The sequence below is a fragment of the Schistocerca gregaria genome, chromosome X, assembly GCF_023897955.1.
Source record: "Schistocerca gregaria isolate iqSchGreg1 chromosome X, iqSchGreg1.2, whole genome shotgun sequence".
Taxonomy (NCBI): domain Eukaryota; kingdom Metazoa; phylum Arthropoda; class Insecta; order Orthoptera; family Acrididae; genus Schistocerca; species Schistocerca gregaria.
In genome coordinates, this window is record NC_064931.1 from 745,806,116 (window position 1) to 745,822,173 (window position 16,058).

General features: G+C 45.6%; 1 protein-coding gene across 2 annotated transcripts in view; it reads right to left on the bottom strand.

Annotated features, from left to right (window-relative positions):
* LOC126299533 (vitellogenin-like) overlaps positions 1–16,058 on the bottom strand; it is a 398,678-nt gene that overhangs the window by 226,831 nt on the left and 155,789 nt on the right. For both annotated transcript variants that reach the window (XM_049991515.1, XM_049991514.1), the window contains 2 exons: positions 14,567–14,735; positions 341–616 (listed from right to left, as the gene is read on the bottom strand). In XM_049991515.1, coding sequence (XP_049847472.1) covers positions 341–616; positions 14,567–14,735 — 445 coding nt within the window. The remainder of the gene's footprint in view (positions 1–340; positions 617–14,566; positions 14,736–16,058) is intronic.

The window sequence follows — 16,058 nt, forward strand, 5'->3', positions numbered from 1 at the left end:
AGTGTATACGAGAGACAGAACAACGTGCCTGGCATGAGGACAAGGGAGTAAACCTAAGTTTTAAGAGACACAGTAAAAGGGCAGTATTTGTATAATGTTGAAAGTACCATCTACCACAATAACCACAGCCGCGACAAGCCGCTTTCTCGCATGTATGAAAATGTAAAACGCATTGCATTGGAGTTAGTGACTGCAGCAGAATGCCCTGAGAGTGCTCATATCGCAAGTCACGTAAAAGGTGTACCAGATCCTTTCGAGGCGTGCACCGGGCACTTTGGACGACGTTCGGCGTGTTTCACGTCGAGAAGCACGTCCCGCGCGAGGCCGACAAAGCGCTTACCTTGAGCGAGGGCACGGCGGCGAAGGAGCCGGTGTTTCCGAGCGCGGCGAAGTAGACGGTGCGCAGCGCGGGCTCCCTGTGGGCCTGGCGCGCCAGCCAGGGCAGGAAGCGCGCGGCCTGCGCCGGAGAACACGCGTCGCGCATCGCCTCCGGCGGGAACCTAGCGCGCCGCGCCGCCTCGTCAGCGCACGCGACGCGCACCAGCTGCGAGAACGCCAGCACCGCCGACACCTTCAGCGGCTCGTCCTCCTGCACCGCCTTCGACCGGACCAGCTCCTGCGCACACCCCACGCATTTCAGTCCCAGGGAACCCGGATATCCCCTTCCTTCTCCACTCACTGCTCCATTCCAGCTGCATCACAAACGTAGGAAATCAGTAGCTTGCAAAATGTTAAGCCGTCGGCACACGGACCGTACTGTCGAACGTTAACACTGAGCGTGCCAAGTTCGACGTGCTGCTGAACGCTCAGGAACGATGCGACTTGTGCATACGGTACGTGGGCACCGACGTGGTATACGCGATCGCAGCGCACTCCAGCGGCAGTTGAGGGATGTTTCTTGTTCGTAAATCACACTGTTTACTATACGTAAAATCCCCACATTAGCTCTATTAAAACGCACACTTCCTCCATCGTCCACGAAAAGGAAAGTACCATGTCCAATCAATAAGGACACAGACTTATAAAAGTTCCATTACAAACAGTGCGGTACAAATTTGGAATTATTTCGTCATTTCCACATTTTAGTAAAACCTCAAGGTCAGGCTTAGTTGATCACTGTTCCTACCCAGTAGCAGAATCTTTTCAACATGTGAATTATGAAGCGCAAAAGAAAAAGGAGCAAAATATCTTTATACAAGTAGCGCAAGCTGTCCTGTAGATTAAGCCAATCGAACAGTCACCCCTCAAAAAAAGATGACTTTATATTTACATAACATCAAATATTATAGCATATATTAAACTAATAATAAAATATCGGAACCTAATAAAAACGCGAATGTTAGGAAAAAAATTGGAAGTGTTACGACGTGAACCAACGCCCCAACAAAAAGTAATTACCGGTCAGAGACGCTACTCATGACGCTTTTTTATTTATTTTCTACCATCTTTTTTTTTTTAACTTAGGAACGGGACTTGATCCATCGATCCAGCCATTACGGGGCTTGAACGCTAACCACTTTTAAAAAAAAACTGGTTTCTCCTTCGAGTAAACAAATAAGTCTCCTTCGTCTTGATGGCGAAGAAGAAATCTTTTGGAACAAAAAATAAAAAAAAGGTTTCTCAAAGCCAAAAACAAATTTCCTTCTCCTTTAAGAAGAAATTATGAAGAATAAATAAAGAAAACTTTTATTTTTTATTTTATTTTATTTATTTATTTTATTTTTGTATATAGAAAGTCGTCGAGCGACTTGTAGTTAAAGACCAGTTCTTACAGGAGCGCCTGAAGTGCCTCTGCCTACAGCAGGCCAGCTCGTCCAAACGTGTCTTCTCATTGCGTAGGCGTGGGTTCTGGGTAGCAGATCTATTCAGTTCGGTTCGGTTAATACAGTTTTCAGCTTCTTAGGGCTTGGACGTTCCAGCTACGAGGTGGGTCATCGAAGGTGCTCCTTACGAAATTGGAAAAATATTGTTTATAGCGTGGGTTGCGTATCAGGACGCAGTGTCGTCCGTTGAGATAAGTCCAACATCCTAGCGTAGACTTGTCGTCAGAAGTAAAAAGAGACCGGATCGTGTGGCCACAGATCCAATTCACAGAGTGAGTTTTGGCGGAGGGGTAGAAAGTCTTATCGGGGTACAAAAGCATGTGGACGTCGATCTGAGTCGGTGTCTGGCGAGTAAGAAACGCCAAAATTCGTCGCGCAAGTGTCCAGACGTCGAACGCTGTGCCACAGTGGAACCGGTGGACATCCGTGTCATCCACTCCACAGTGGGTGCAGAGGGATGAATCGGCGAGATGGATGCGGTGCAGACGATTTCGGTTAACTTGTTTGCCATTAACGGTGATGTACCACGCTGATTGAACGTCTGATTCGAGAAAATGCGCATGAATCGGCTTCCATATGTGTCGCCACACGTACTGTGGATTCTTACATTCGATGAGGTTGGACGAGCGGCACTGTTGTAACAATTCGGAGACTGTTTTCGTGAGGTACAAACTTATAAGTGGCAAGGACCGGTAGATATAACTGAATTCCAGGAAAAATCGTTGGATGTAATAAAAGGGGGTTGGAATGGTCGATACCAGTACTGGGTCGGACAATGAGGCCGGCGCAAAGTTGTGAAGCAGGAGGCTAGTAAGGCTCTGTGGGCAACGATGCCAAAGTTTTAGTTGGGAGCTGACGTAAAGTGCCTTGACACGAGTGGGCACGTGGATGAGTCCCACCCCGCCACGATCTCGTGGCAGTGCAAGCGATTCATATTGCACCTTGAATAACATCCCCGAGCTGGCGAAGGAGCCGAAAGCCATCAACAGTAGTCGGGCCAGGAGATTTGGGACTGTTAGTACTTGAGCCACGTGTAGTATAAGGGAAGCATGATACATGTTCACGTATTGCGCGCGTTGGATAACGTCGAGAGCTCGTAGCAGGTGATCTGCGAGATTTGCTCTGATTGTCTGTAGCAAGCGTCTACCATTGATAGTCGCAGATCTGCTGCGAAATCAAGTCCAAGACATCGTATGGTGGCGGTGACACTAAGGGGGGCAACGCATCTCTCCGGCAAGCCCTCACCAATGAGCAGGACCTTGGATTTTGACACGTTGAGGCAGCTCCCAGACGCTTCGCCGTAAGTCGCCACCCATGTCAGTGCTGTTCGTACTTCATCTCCACTGCGCAGATATAGTAGTATGTCGTCTGGGTAGGCTGTACAACAAAAACGGTTGCCGTGCACAGCCATACCTTCCAAACGTTGGCGCATGCCCTGGAGCAGGGGTTCCAAGGCGAAAGCGTACAAAATCGTGGAAAGAGGGCAGCCTTATCGTACAGATCGTGCCATGACCAGGGGCGGTGTGAGGCGACCATTGTACATGATTTTAGAGGTTGCACTACTCAACAGGCGCATAACCACTGTGACAATACCGCCAGGAAATCCCATATGCTGAAGAACTGGCCGTAAATAGAAGTGGTCAAGACGGTCGAAAGCCTGGCTAAAGTCCAATGAAGCCAAGACGCCAGGGAGACGTTGATAATGCGCCAATGCTATCATATCTCTACAACGGCAAAGGGCCGTACGGATGTTGTTGTCGCCTCCTAAGGAAGTCTGGTCGCAGGATGTGACGTAACGTGCGACCTTCTTGAGTCGCGACGCCAATAGCCGTGTGAATATTTTAATGTCGCTGTTGAGCAAAGTAATTGGTCGATAGTCCTGGACCCTCGATAACCCGTGCGGTTTATGGACGGGGATAATAATGCCTTCTGGAAAGGCGCTCGAGACCACTGCCATCGGTGACATCAGCTCTTGTGCGATTGCCGTCCACATGGAAGCCAACAAATAGCGAAAACTTTTATAAAATTCAATGGGTATACCGTCAGGTCCAGGAGATCTGTTATCGGTACCCGAGTTGTTAGCATCTACCACTTCATCTGTGGTTACGTCGTCTTGGACGCCATGCACTGCATCCTCCGTAAGAGTGTTGGTAGTAAGCTGAGCGACTTCTGTACTCAGTGCTGCAGAATGCGGTACGGCTGCGTATAGCCCGGCAAAATGAACATGGAGAGCACGACCGATGCTTTGTTGGGTGTCGTGCCGGCGCCCTTCCACACCAGTGAGTACTTGGATCAGAGCTCGTCGTCGTCGTTGTCGTTCCTGAAGGAGGTGGTACATCGACGGGCGTTCTTGAGGGATATGATTAGAAGCACGAGAACGGACTACAGTTCCTTCCAAGTAACGCCGCATGATCAAGATCTGCGCCTTCGTGCGATGTACCATCGACTGCCGGGCTGGCGAGAAAGTCATCGTCGTACAGTCACGTAGTGTGGTGTAGTAGAAGTGCAGGGTATTAGTTTGCCACGCCTTAAATTCCTTCCCATAACTCATCAGTGTCTTCCTGATGGTCAGCTTTGCATAGGAGAGCCACCATGATAAGGTGGAGTCATAGGCTTCTCGACGATGGCGGCAGCGTGCCCACGCTTCTTCGACCATACGGCGACAGTCTGAGGAGGTCAGGTGAGCGACATTGAGTTTCCACAGACCACGACTATGCCACACTCGCTGTCGGGCGAGAGTGACGTCACAGAGGTACGCATCATGGTCTGAAAAGGCCAAAGGCCAGACTTCCGCATGACGTGTGCCATCAGCAAGGGAGCGAGTAACGTAGATGCTATCTATGCGGCTGGACGAGTGAGAGGTGTAGAATGTACAGCCCGGTTGAATTCCGTGGAGCTTCTTGCAAGTGTCAACAAGTCGTAGACGGTCGATGACCACTGAGAGAGATGGACAAGGTGAATGTCGTGGGAGTTGGTCCGCGGGCTCTTGTGTCGAGTTAAAATCTCCACCGGGTACCAAATCTTCCTGCAGACCTGTGAAGAGGGGTGTGACGTTTTCGCCAAAAAAGTTTGCCGGTCATGACGGCGGCCAGTTCCGGACGGAGCGTAGATATTAATAACACGCACGCCGAACAGTGTGAGGGCCATACCTTGCGCAATGGGGAGGGGGGGGGGGGGGGTAGATGACGTCCTCTGCAGGTAGTCCGTTGCGTAGCAGGATGGCGACGCCGATACCGGTGTCGGATGCGGGGGAAACATGGGCGTTGTATCCGGTGGGAGCTAGGAAGTCAGCCACAAACACCTCTTGTAAGAGTGATGATGATGAAGAACACACAACACCCAGTCCCCTGCTGGGAATCGAACCCGGACCCCCTGCAAGGTAGGTGGCAACGCTACCGCTACGCTACGGAGGCGAACTAGTGCTAAACCAGCAGCACACTTTCTAGTGCTTAATCATATTCTGTTACCCCTTGCTATAAACGTTTATCGTTGATAATTATGTTGCTAATTGAGATTTAATTATAAAAATTGTACCAAGAACAATGCATTTTAGGTGGATTTTCAGTGTGTCGCGTCTTCAAATAGCCTACTCTCATAATACGCACGTTACAATAATTATTTTGCTACGAATATGATGGTTCTCATTATTTTATTAGAACGAATCACACAACTAACAACGGGTTTTCGAATGATTCTCAATTTGCTGGTGCGCACAAACGGCATATATACATATAGGCTTGAGATGAATGCCAATATGGCGCCTGACAACTCTGTACTGAAGGAAGACGGCGTGCGTATGACGTAGTGGCGTTGTGGCGTTGTGGCATCTCATTGGTCAAAGCTCAGATACGCGCTCAGAATATCTGACATGCCAGATATTGCTCTGCGCGTTCGGAAAGACTCCCCAACGTGCTATTCCACGCTATGACGTCAGAAAGTCGGCACGCTCAACGCTCAACGTTCGGATGCACGGTCTGTGTGCCGACGGCTTTAGGTGACACTGTAACATATCATCGGCGAGCCTACAGAAACAAGGATTTGCAGGATTCTGTTTTATTCGGAAATGACACGACACATCCAGAAATTCAAACAGAATCAGCTATGTCATTTTCAAGTTATTCGTTTACTTTGTTTACATAAACTGTGTTTTATGGAGTAGCAGTGCAAGTTCTGAAATACAAGAGGGCATCAGTGGGCTTTACAGGCATCTGGAATTGAACTTGGCCATAAATAATAGCACGAGACCAACGAGAGTTCACAGTCTGGTTGGAGACCAGCAAAAATCGCAGCACCTGAACGATACGGCTGAGTCAGTCGTCGAAATATTGTGAACAAAACGGAAACTACAACTCCACAGAACACTCAGACGTACGCTATCAATCAATGGCGCCGAGGAAACCTGACAAATCTAAATTATTTCCCCTTGACAGAGACTTACGACAGCTGTCCACATCATGAATACAATGTACAACGCAGATCCCTACGTTAAGAATGTCATACTATCCTACAAATGCCTACAGTACGCCCACACCCAGAAACAGTATCACAGTGGTGTACAAAAGCCAAAATGTACTCTTCCACATAACGTAATTAAATGCAATTTCGAGGGAGTTAGTCAGTAAGTCTACTGTCAGGTCTCCATCCGTCCATGGACAAAAATTACCTTGAATGTCTAAATCAGAAACATGTTAAGTATAATATGACGTATTATAATAAGACCATGAAACAGACACTACAGTTAGAAAATGGTAGCTCATACGCAAGACTTGCCGATATGTGACCACCGGCCTTCGATGCTATTGACTTGCCCGCTGTTACTGTATCATTTATCGGAGCTGCTCACAAGTGATTCGCATGCTAACTGCCAGACGACCTCGTACCAACTAGTGGCGGTGTGTATTCCAGACCAGTACCAATTGGAGTTACGTGGTGGTTTAGCTGCTCTGCCTGCTCTAACAGGGAAAGCTTGAGCCATTTCTTGAAGGAATACAAAATTCATGTATTGGGATTGGCAGGAACGTAATAATGGAAGGTTGGCAAATTCTGTATGACAAGATACAATACAGCCCGTAAAGACAGAAACAACGGGGGGTAGTTATTACAATCAAAAATTGGTATTGGAAATATCCTTTTTTGAGGTATGCACTGTTAGAACTGGAACAAACAAATATCCATTCTGCGTCCACATACAAACTACGCAAGGCACCATATTTTTCATGACGGAGTGCATCTTGCACCACTACAAGTCATTTGCTTTCCTGTTACACTCGCAATTACAGTGACAGGATACGACCGTCTATTTACATGTTTCTATACGAGCCCTTTGTGGTCCTTAATCGAAATGTGCATTGGATGCAGTGAAATCGTTCTGCAGTCAGCTTCAAATGCCTGTTCTCTAAATTATCTCAATAGTGTTTTGCAAAAAGGACCTCCTTTACCCTCCAGGAATTCCCGTTTGAGATCATGAAACATCTCTATAACACTCCTGTGGTGATCGAACCTACCGGTAACATATCTAGTGACTCGCCTCTGAATTGCTTTGGTGTCTTCCTTTTATACGACTTGCTGTGGATCGCAGATACTCTAGAAGTACTCAAGAGTTGGTCGCACTGGTTTATTATAAGCGGTCTCCTTTACACATGAGCTACACTTCCCTCAACTTCTCCCAATGAACCAAAGTCGACCATTCGCCTTCCCTGGCACAATCCTCACATGCTCGTACCATTTTATATCGCTTTGTAACGTTACGCCTGAATATTTAATCGACATGTCTGTGCCAAGCAGCACACCACCAATGCTGTACTCAAACATTGCCGGAATGTTTTTCCTATTCCTCTGCATTAACCTGCATTTTGCTACATTTAGAGCAAGCTGCCATCCACCACAGCAAACAGAAATATTTTCTAAGTCACCAAGTACCCTCCTACCGACACTCATCGGCGGCACCTTCCCATACACCACCACGCCATCAGCCAACAGCCATAGGTTACTATTCCCCTTGACCATTAGACCATTTACGTGTATATAAAGTAATAGTTGCTCTATCTTACTTATCTTATATCGCTTTGCAACGTTACGCCTGAATATTTAATCGACATGTCTGTGCCAAGCAGCACAAGACCAATGCTGTACTCAAACATTGCCGGAATGTTTTTCCTATTCCTCTGCATTAACCTGCATTTTGCTACATTTAGACCAAGCTGCCATCCACCACAGCAAACAGAAATATTTTCTAAGTCACCAAGTATCCTCCTACCGACACTCATCGACGGCACCTTCCCATACACCACCACGCCATCAGCCAACAGCCATAGGTTACTATTCCCCTTGACCATTACATCATTTACGTGTATATAAAGTAATAGTTGCTCTATCTTACTTCCCTGGGCCCTCCATATGATTCCCTTGTCTCTGATGAATACCTGCCGTCGAGGACAAAATACTCGGTTCTATTACATAACAAAACTTGGAGACACTCACTTGTCTGGGAACCTATACCTTATGCTTAGACTTTCGTTAACTAGCTACAGTGGGGCACTGTGTCAAACGCTTTCCGGAAATTTAGGAATATGTAACGTGCCTGTTTCCCTTCAGTCATGGTTCACAGGATACCCTGTGAGAAAAAGGGAAAGCTAAGTTTCACATGAGCGATGCTTTCTAAATCCATACTGATTTGTGGACAGAAGCGTTTTTGTCTCAAGGAAATTCATTATATTCGACCTCACTATACATTCAAGAATTCTGCAGCAAACCGATGTTAAAGACATTGGTCAGTAATTTTGCGGGTGCTTTCTATTACTTTTCTTGTATAACATAGTCGCCTGAGCTTTTTTCCAGTCGTTTGGGACTTTGGCTGGGCAAGAGATTCTTTGTGGTAGTATACCGAGCCCCAAATTGCTAAGATACTACAAGTAATGAAGATACCAAGTAATCACAATGTTTAATATGTTCATACAAAACATATTATATTTTCGTTATTTGTACTGTCTCAGCAGCTGAAATAAAATTGTCTTATCAGTTAAGAGTAAGATTGTAGACATCTAAATGTGAAAGTTCTAAGCGATGGTGTGTGCCAAGCAAATAAATTTTCAAAAAAAAATGGATGTAAAGACCTCAATTAAATGATTTAAATATACAACTCACTTAAGGTATACACAGAAATAAGCGAATGTTTCAGTACACTGTTAAATTTTGGCACATCACCTCATTGGCACGTACAGTAAATAACGCTTAGCACACTTAAGATTAATGTATGTGTAATTGTAATGCACCTTATGATGGCAACACGCTGCTAATAACCGTAGGAAAATGTAGATGAAGTAGTACGAATTATTCGATAAATTTATGATACAGTCACTACCCTCAACTAATTCTATACAACTTGGATACATTAAAGTTATCTGACTGCATACAGGATGGTCCATTGACAGTGACCGGGCAAATGTATCACGAAATAAGCATCAAACGAAAAAACTACAAAGAACGAAACTCATCTAACTTGAATGGGGAAACCAGATGGCGCTATGGTTGGCCCGCTAGATGGCGCTGCCATAGGTCAAAAGGACATCAACGGCATTTTTTTAAAAGTAGGAACACCATTTTTATTACGTATTCGTTTAGTACGTAAAGAAATATGAATGTTTCAGTTGCACCACATTTTTCGCGTTTCGATTGCACCCGAAGCATATTTCTATGCACCAGGAATTGCATGGCGACTACTTTGAACGTCATGTACAGTTCTGCCACAGGGCACAAAAGAAATTACTGGACGACGACAGATTTTTTGCACTTGTTCTATTTAGCGACGAAGCGTCATTCACCAACTGCGGCGAATCACGACAGCAAATATCCTTCAACTTTCCCCACAGAAATAATTCCGGGGACGTCAGATCCGGTGAAAGTGAGGGCCGTTGTGTGGTTCTTGGACGACCAATCCACCAGTCATGAAATATGTGATTCAATACCGCTTCACCGCACGCGAGCTATTTGCCGGACATCTGTCATATTGGAAGTACATCGCCATTCTGTCATGCAGTGAAACATCTTGCAGTAACATCGGTAGAGCATTTCGGCATAATATGCACTATTGATCATCGGAAAATCCACGATGGCTGCGACAAGTAGAACATCAGCGACCTTGGCGGGTTAATGTATGGTGCGGCATTGTGGGAGGGAGGATAATTGGCCCCCATTTTATCGATGGCAATCTAAATAGTGCAATGTATGCTGATTTCCTACGTAATGTTCTACTGATGTTACTACAACATGTTTCACTGCATGACACAAAGGCGATGTACTTCCAACATGATGGATGTCCGGCACAGAGCTCGCGTGCGGTTGAAGCTGTATTGAATAGCATATTTCATGACAGGTGGATTGGTCGTCCAAGCACCATACCATGGCCCGCACTTTCATCGGATCTGACGTCCTCGGATTTCTTTCTGTGGGGAAAGTTGAAGGATATTTGCTAACGTGATACACCGACAACGCCTGACGACATGCGACAGCACATTGTCAATGCATGGGCGAACATTACGGAAGGCGAACTACTCGCTGTTGAGAGGAGTTTCGTTACACGTAATGCCAAATGCATTGAGGTTGACGGACATCATTTTGAGCATTTATTGCATTATTGTAGTATTTACAGGTAATCACGCTGTAACAGCATGCGTTCTCATAAATGATAAGTTCACAAAGGTACATGTATCACATTGGATCAACCGAAATAAAATGTTCAAACGTACCTACGTTCCGTATCTTAATTTAAAAAATCTACCTGTTACCACCCCCCCCCCCCCCCCCCTCATGAATCATAGACCTTGCCGTTGTTGGTGGGGAGGCTTGCGTGGCTCAGCGACACAGATAGCCGTACCGTAGGTGCAACCACAACGGAGGGGTATCTGTTGAGAGGCCAGGCAAACGTATGGTTACTGAAGAGGGGCAGCAGCCTTTTCTGTAGTTGCAGGTGCAACAGCCTGGATGATTGACTGATCTGGCCTTGTAACATTAACCAAAACGGCCTTGCTGTGCTGGTACTGCGAACGGCTGAAAGCAAGCGGAAACTACGGCCGTAATTTTTCCCGAGGGCATGCAGCTTTACTGTATGGATAAATGATGATGGCGTCCTTTTGGGTAAAATATTCCGGAGGTAAAATAGTCCCCCACTCGGATCTCCGGGCGGGGACTACTCAGGAGGACGTCGTTATCAGGAGAAAGAAAACTGGCGTTCTGCGGATCGGAGCGTGGAATGTCAGATCCCTTAATCGGGCAGGTAGGTTAGAAATTTTAAAAAGGGAAATGGATAGGTTACAGTTAGATATAGTGGGAATTAGTGAAGTTCGGTGGCAGGAGCAACAAGATATTTGGTCAGGCGAATACAGGATCATAAATACAAAATCAAGTATGAGTAATGCAGGAGTAGGTTTAATAATGAATAAAAAAATAGGAGTTCCGGTAAGCTACTACAAACAACATAGTGAACGCATTATTGTGGCCAAGATAGACACAAAACCTACGCCTACAACAGTAGTACAAGTTTATATGCCAACTAGCTGTGCAGATGACGAAGAAATTGATGAAATGTATGAGCTAAAAGAAATTATTCAGGTAGTGAAGGGAGACGAAAATTTAATAGTCGTGGGTGATTTGAATTCGAGGGTAGGAAAAGGGAGAGAAGGAAACATAGTAGCTGAATATGGATTGGGGCTAAGAAATGAAAGAGGAAGCCGCCTCGTAGAATTGTGCGCAGAGCATAACTTAATCATAGCTAACACTTGGTTCAAGAATCATGAAAGAAAGTTGTATGCATGGAAGAACCCTGGAGATACTAGAAGATATCAGATAGATTATATAATGGTAAGACAGAGATTTAGGAACCAGGTTTTAAATTGTAAGACATTTCCAGGGGCAGATGTGGACTCTGACCACAATCTAATGGATATGAACTGTAGATTAAAACTGAAGAAACTGCAAAAAGGTGGGAATTTGAGGAGATGGGACCTGGATAAATTGAAGGAACCAGAGGTGGTAGAGAGTTTCAGGAAGAGCATAAAGGAACAATTGACAAGATTGGGGGAAAGAAATATAGTAGAAGAAGAATGGATAGCTTTGAGGGATGAGGTGGTGAAGGCAGGAGAGGATCAAGTAGGTAAAAAGACGAGGGTTAGTACAAATCCTTGGGTGACAGAAGAAATATTGAATTTAATTGACGAAAGGAGAAAATATAAAAATGCAGTAAATGAAGCAGGCAAAAAGGAATACAAACGTCTCAAAAATGAGATCGACAGGAAGTGCAAAATGGCTAAGCAGGCATGGCTAGAGGACAAATGTAAGGATGTAGAGGCTTACCTCACTAGGGGTAAGATAGATACTGCCTACAGGAAAATTAAAGAGACCTTTGGAGAAGAAGAGAATAGAAGCTTTTGAAATGTGGTGCTACAGAAGAATGCTGAAGATTAGATGGGTAGATGGCGTAACTAATGAGGAAGTATTGAATAGGATTGGGGAGAAGATGAGTTTGTGGCACAACTTGACAAGAAGGGATCGGTTGGTAGGACATGTTCTGAGGCATCAAGGGATCACCAATTTAGGTATTGGAGGGCAGCGTGGAAGCTAAAAATCGTAGAGGGAGACCAAGAGATGAATACACTAAACAGATTCAGAAGCATGTTGGCTGCAGTACGTATTGGGAGCTGAAGAAGCTTGCACAGGATAGAGTAGCATGGAGAGCTGCATCAAACCAGTCTCAGGACTGAAGATCACAACAACAACAACAACAACCTGTTACCAACTGTTCGTCTAAAATTGTGAGCCATACTTTTGTGACTATTACAGCGCCATCTATCACAAAGCGAAAAAAGTGGTACAACTAAAACATTCATATTTCTTTACGTACTACACGAATATGTAATAAAAAATGGGGGTTCCTATTTTTAAAAAAACGCGGTGATATCCGTTTGACCTATGGCAGCGCCATCAAGCGGGCCAACCATAGCGCCATCTGGCTAGACAAGTTTCGTTCTTTGTAGTTTTTTCGTTTGAGGCTTATTTCGTGAGATATTTGGCCCGGTCACGATGAATGGACCACCCTGTATTCTGAAATAAGTGATGTTTTAGTACACTGCTAAATTTTGGCGCATCACCTCACTGGCACATACAGTAAGTAACGCTTACCACAGTTAAGATTAATGTACGTGTAACTGCAATGCACCTAATGATGGCAACACGCTGCTAATAAATGTTAGTAAAATGTAGATAAAGCACAACGAATTATTCGATAAATTTATAATACAGACGCTGCCCTCAAATAATTCTATACAACTTGGATATACGAGGGTCACTCCAAAAGAAATGCACATTACTTCTTTAAAATCTATCTTTCATTCAACATGTTTGAAAGTTTTACAGTGTGTATATACATCCTTTAGGAACAGTATTTTCATTCCTCCACATAATTTCCATCCCTCTCAACTGCCTAACGCCATCGTGGAACCAGCGCCTGTATACTCTCACGGTAAAATTCTGGACTAACCTGTTGGAGCCACTGTTTGGCAACGTGCACAAAGGAGTCATCATCTTCAAATCTTGCTCCACGAAGAGAGTCTTTCAGTTTCCCAAAGAGATGATAGTCACATGGAGCCAGGTCAGGACTGTATGGCGAGTGTTTCAGTGTTGTCCGTCCGAGTTTTGTGATCGCTTCCACGGTTTTTTGACTGACATGTGGCCGTGCATTGCCGTGCAACAGCAAAACATCCTGCTTTTGCCGATGTGGTCGAACACAACTCAGACGAGCTCGAAGTTTCTTCAGTGTCGTCACATATGCATCAGAATTTGTTGTGGTTCCACTTGGCATGACGTCCACAAGCAAGAGTCCTTTGGAATCGAAAAACACCGTAGTCATTACTTTTCCAGCAGAAGGTGTGGTTTTGAATTTTTTTTTCTTGGGTGAATTTGTATGATGCCACTCCATTGATTGCCTCTTCATCTCTGGTGAAAAATGATGGAGCCATGTTTCCTCACCTGTCACAGTTCTTCCAAGAAATTCATCTCCACCATTCTCGTACTGTTCCAAAAGTTCGCTTCATACCGATTTTCTTGTTGCTTTGTGAGCCACTGTCAACATCCTGGGAATCCACCTGGCACAAACCTTTTTTTTAACGCCAACACTTTCAGTAGTCTGCAAACACTTCCTTCCCCTATCTCAGCGTAGCGTGACAATTCGTTCACTGTGATGCGTCTGTCAGCAGTCACCAATTCGTTAACTTTCTGCAAATTTTGCGAGGCCTGCCGCTGTGAGGACAATCCTCAATATTGCCGTGCCCGCTTTCATCACGTAACCTGCTTACCCACCGACTAACTGTTCTGCGATCGACAGCAGCATCTCCATACACCTTTTTCAACATCTTGTGGACGTTTCCCACTGTCTCGTTTTCACAGCGCAGGAATTCTATGACAGCACGTTCTATGACAGCCATCTTGAAGACATGCTGTGACGGCGCCACTCACGAGAACAGGTTGAACTAAGTTTGAAAACAAGCGGGAAGGATGTATCTACACACTGTAAAACTTTCACACATGCAGAATGAAAACTGTATTTTTACAAAAATAGTGTGCAATTCTTTTGGAGTGATCCTTGTATTAAAGTTGTCTGACTGCATATACACACATGTGTTCGGTGCTATGCAGAGATAAGACAGTTCTGCTTGCCAGATGCTCTCAGACTGTAGCAGATAAACCGTACTCACGTAAAAGCTCTGTACGAGCGAGGCGTCTGGTGCTATGAGAGCTGCGGGCAACGCCGACACAAGTTCCGCTGCCTCCTCGCCGACCAGCTTCTTCGTCTCGAGCAGCGAGCGCGCCAACTGGAACGCCGGGCTCGTGCCGCACAGCTTCACCACGTCGCGATATACCTTCCTGTCAACACATGTTCTAGTATTGCCACTGCGCTTACGAATTAGAAGTACCGGGTGGCTATAATTTAATGCGGAACAGATTTACACTGAAAATAATTAGTTCCAGTTTTGGCCACCAGGTGAAAATCTATGTAGAATCTCGTCCACTATCCGGTGCTCATATTGAACAAATTACACGACGGCTAATATACACGACTGGCCATTAAAATTGCTACACCACGAAGATGACGTGCTACAGACGCGAAATTTAACCGACAGGAAGAAGATGCTGTGATATACAAATAATAAGCTTTCCAGAGCATTCACACAAGGTTGGCGCCGGTGGCGACACCTACAACGTGCTGATATGAGGAAAGTTTCCAACCGATTTCTCGTACACAAACAGCAGTTGACCAGCGTTGCCTGGTGAGACGTTGTTCTATTGCCTCGTGTAAGGAGGAGAACTGCGTACCATCACGTTTCCGACTTTGATAATGGTCGGACTGCAGCCTATCGCGATTGCGGTTTATCGTATCGCGACATTGCTGCTCTCGTTGGTCGAGATCCAATGACTGTTAGCAGAATATGGAGTCGGTGAGTTCATGAGGGTAATACAGAACGCCGTGCTGGACCCCGACGGCCTCGTATCATTAGCAGTCGAGATGGCAGGCATCTTATCCGCATGGGTGTAATGGATCGTGCAGCCACGTCTCGATCCCTGAGTCAACAGATGGGGACGTTTGCAAGACAACGACCATCTGTACGAACAGTTCGACGACGTTTGCAGCAGCATGGACTGTCAGCTCGGAGACCGTGGCTGCGGTTACCCTTGACGCTGCATCACAGACAGGAGCACCTGCGATGGTGTACTCAACGACGAACCTGGGTGCACGAATGACAAAACGTCATTTTTTCCGATGAATCCAGGTTCTGTTTACAGCATCATGATGGTCGCATCCGTCTTTGGTAACATCGCGGTGAACGCACAATGGAAGCGTGTATTCGTCACTGGCGTGATGGTAAGGGGTGTCATTGGTTACAGGTCTCGGTCACCTCTTGTTCGCACTGACGGCACTTCGAACAGTGGACGTTACATTTCAGATGTGTTACGACCCGCGGTTCTAACCTTCATTTGATCCCTGCTAAACCTACATTTCAGCAGGATAATGCACAACCGCATGTTGCAGGTCCTGTTCGGGCCTTTCTGGATACACAAAATGTTCGACTGCTGCCCTGGCCAGCACATTCTGCAGGTCTCTCACCAATTGAAAACGTCTGGTCAATGGTGGCCGAGCAACTGGCTCGTAACAATACGCCAGTCACTAATCTTGATGAAGTGTGGTAT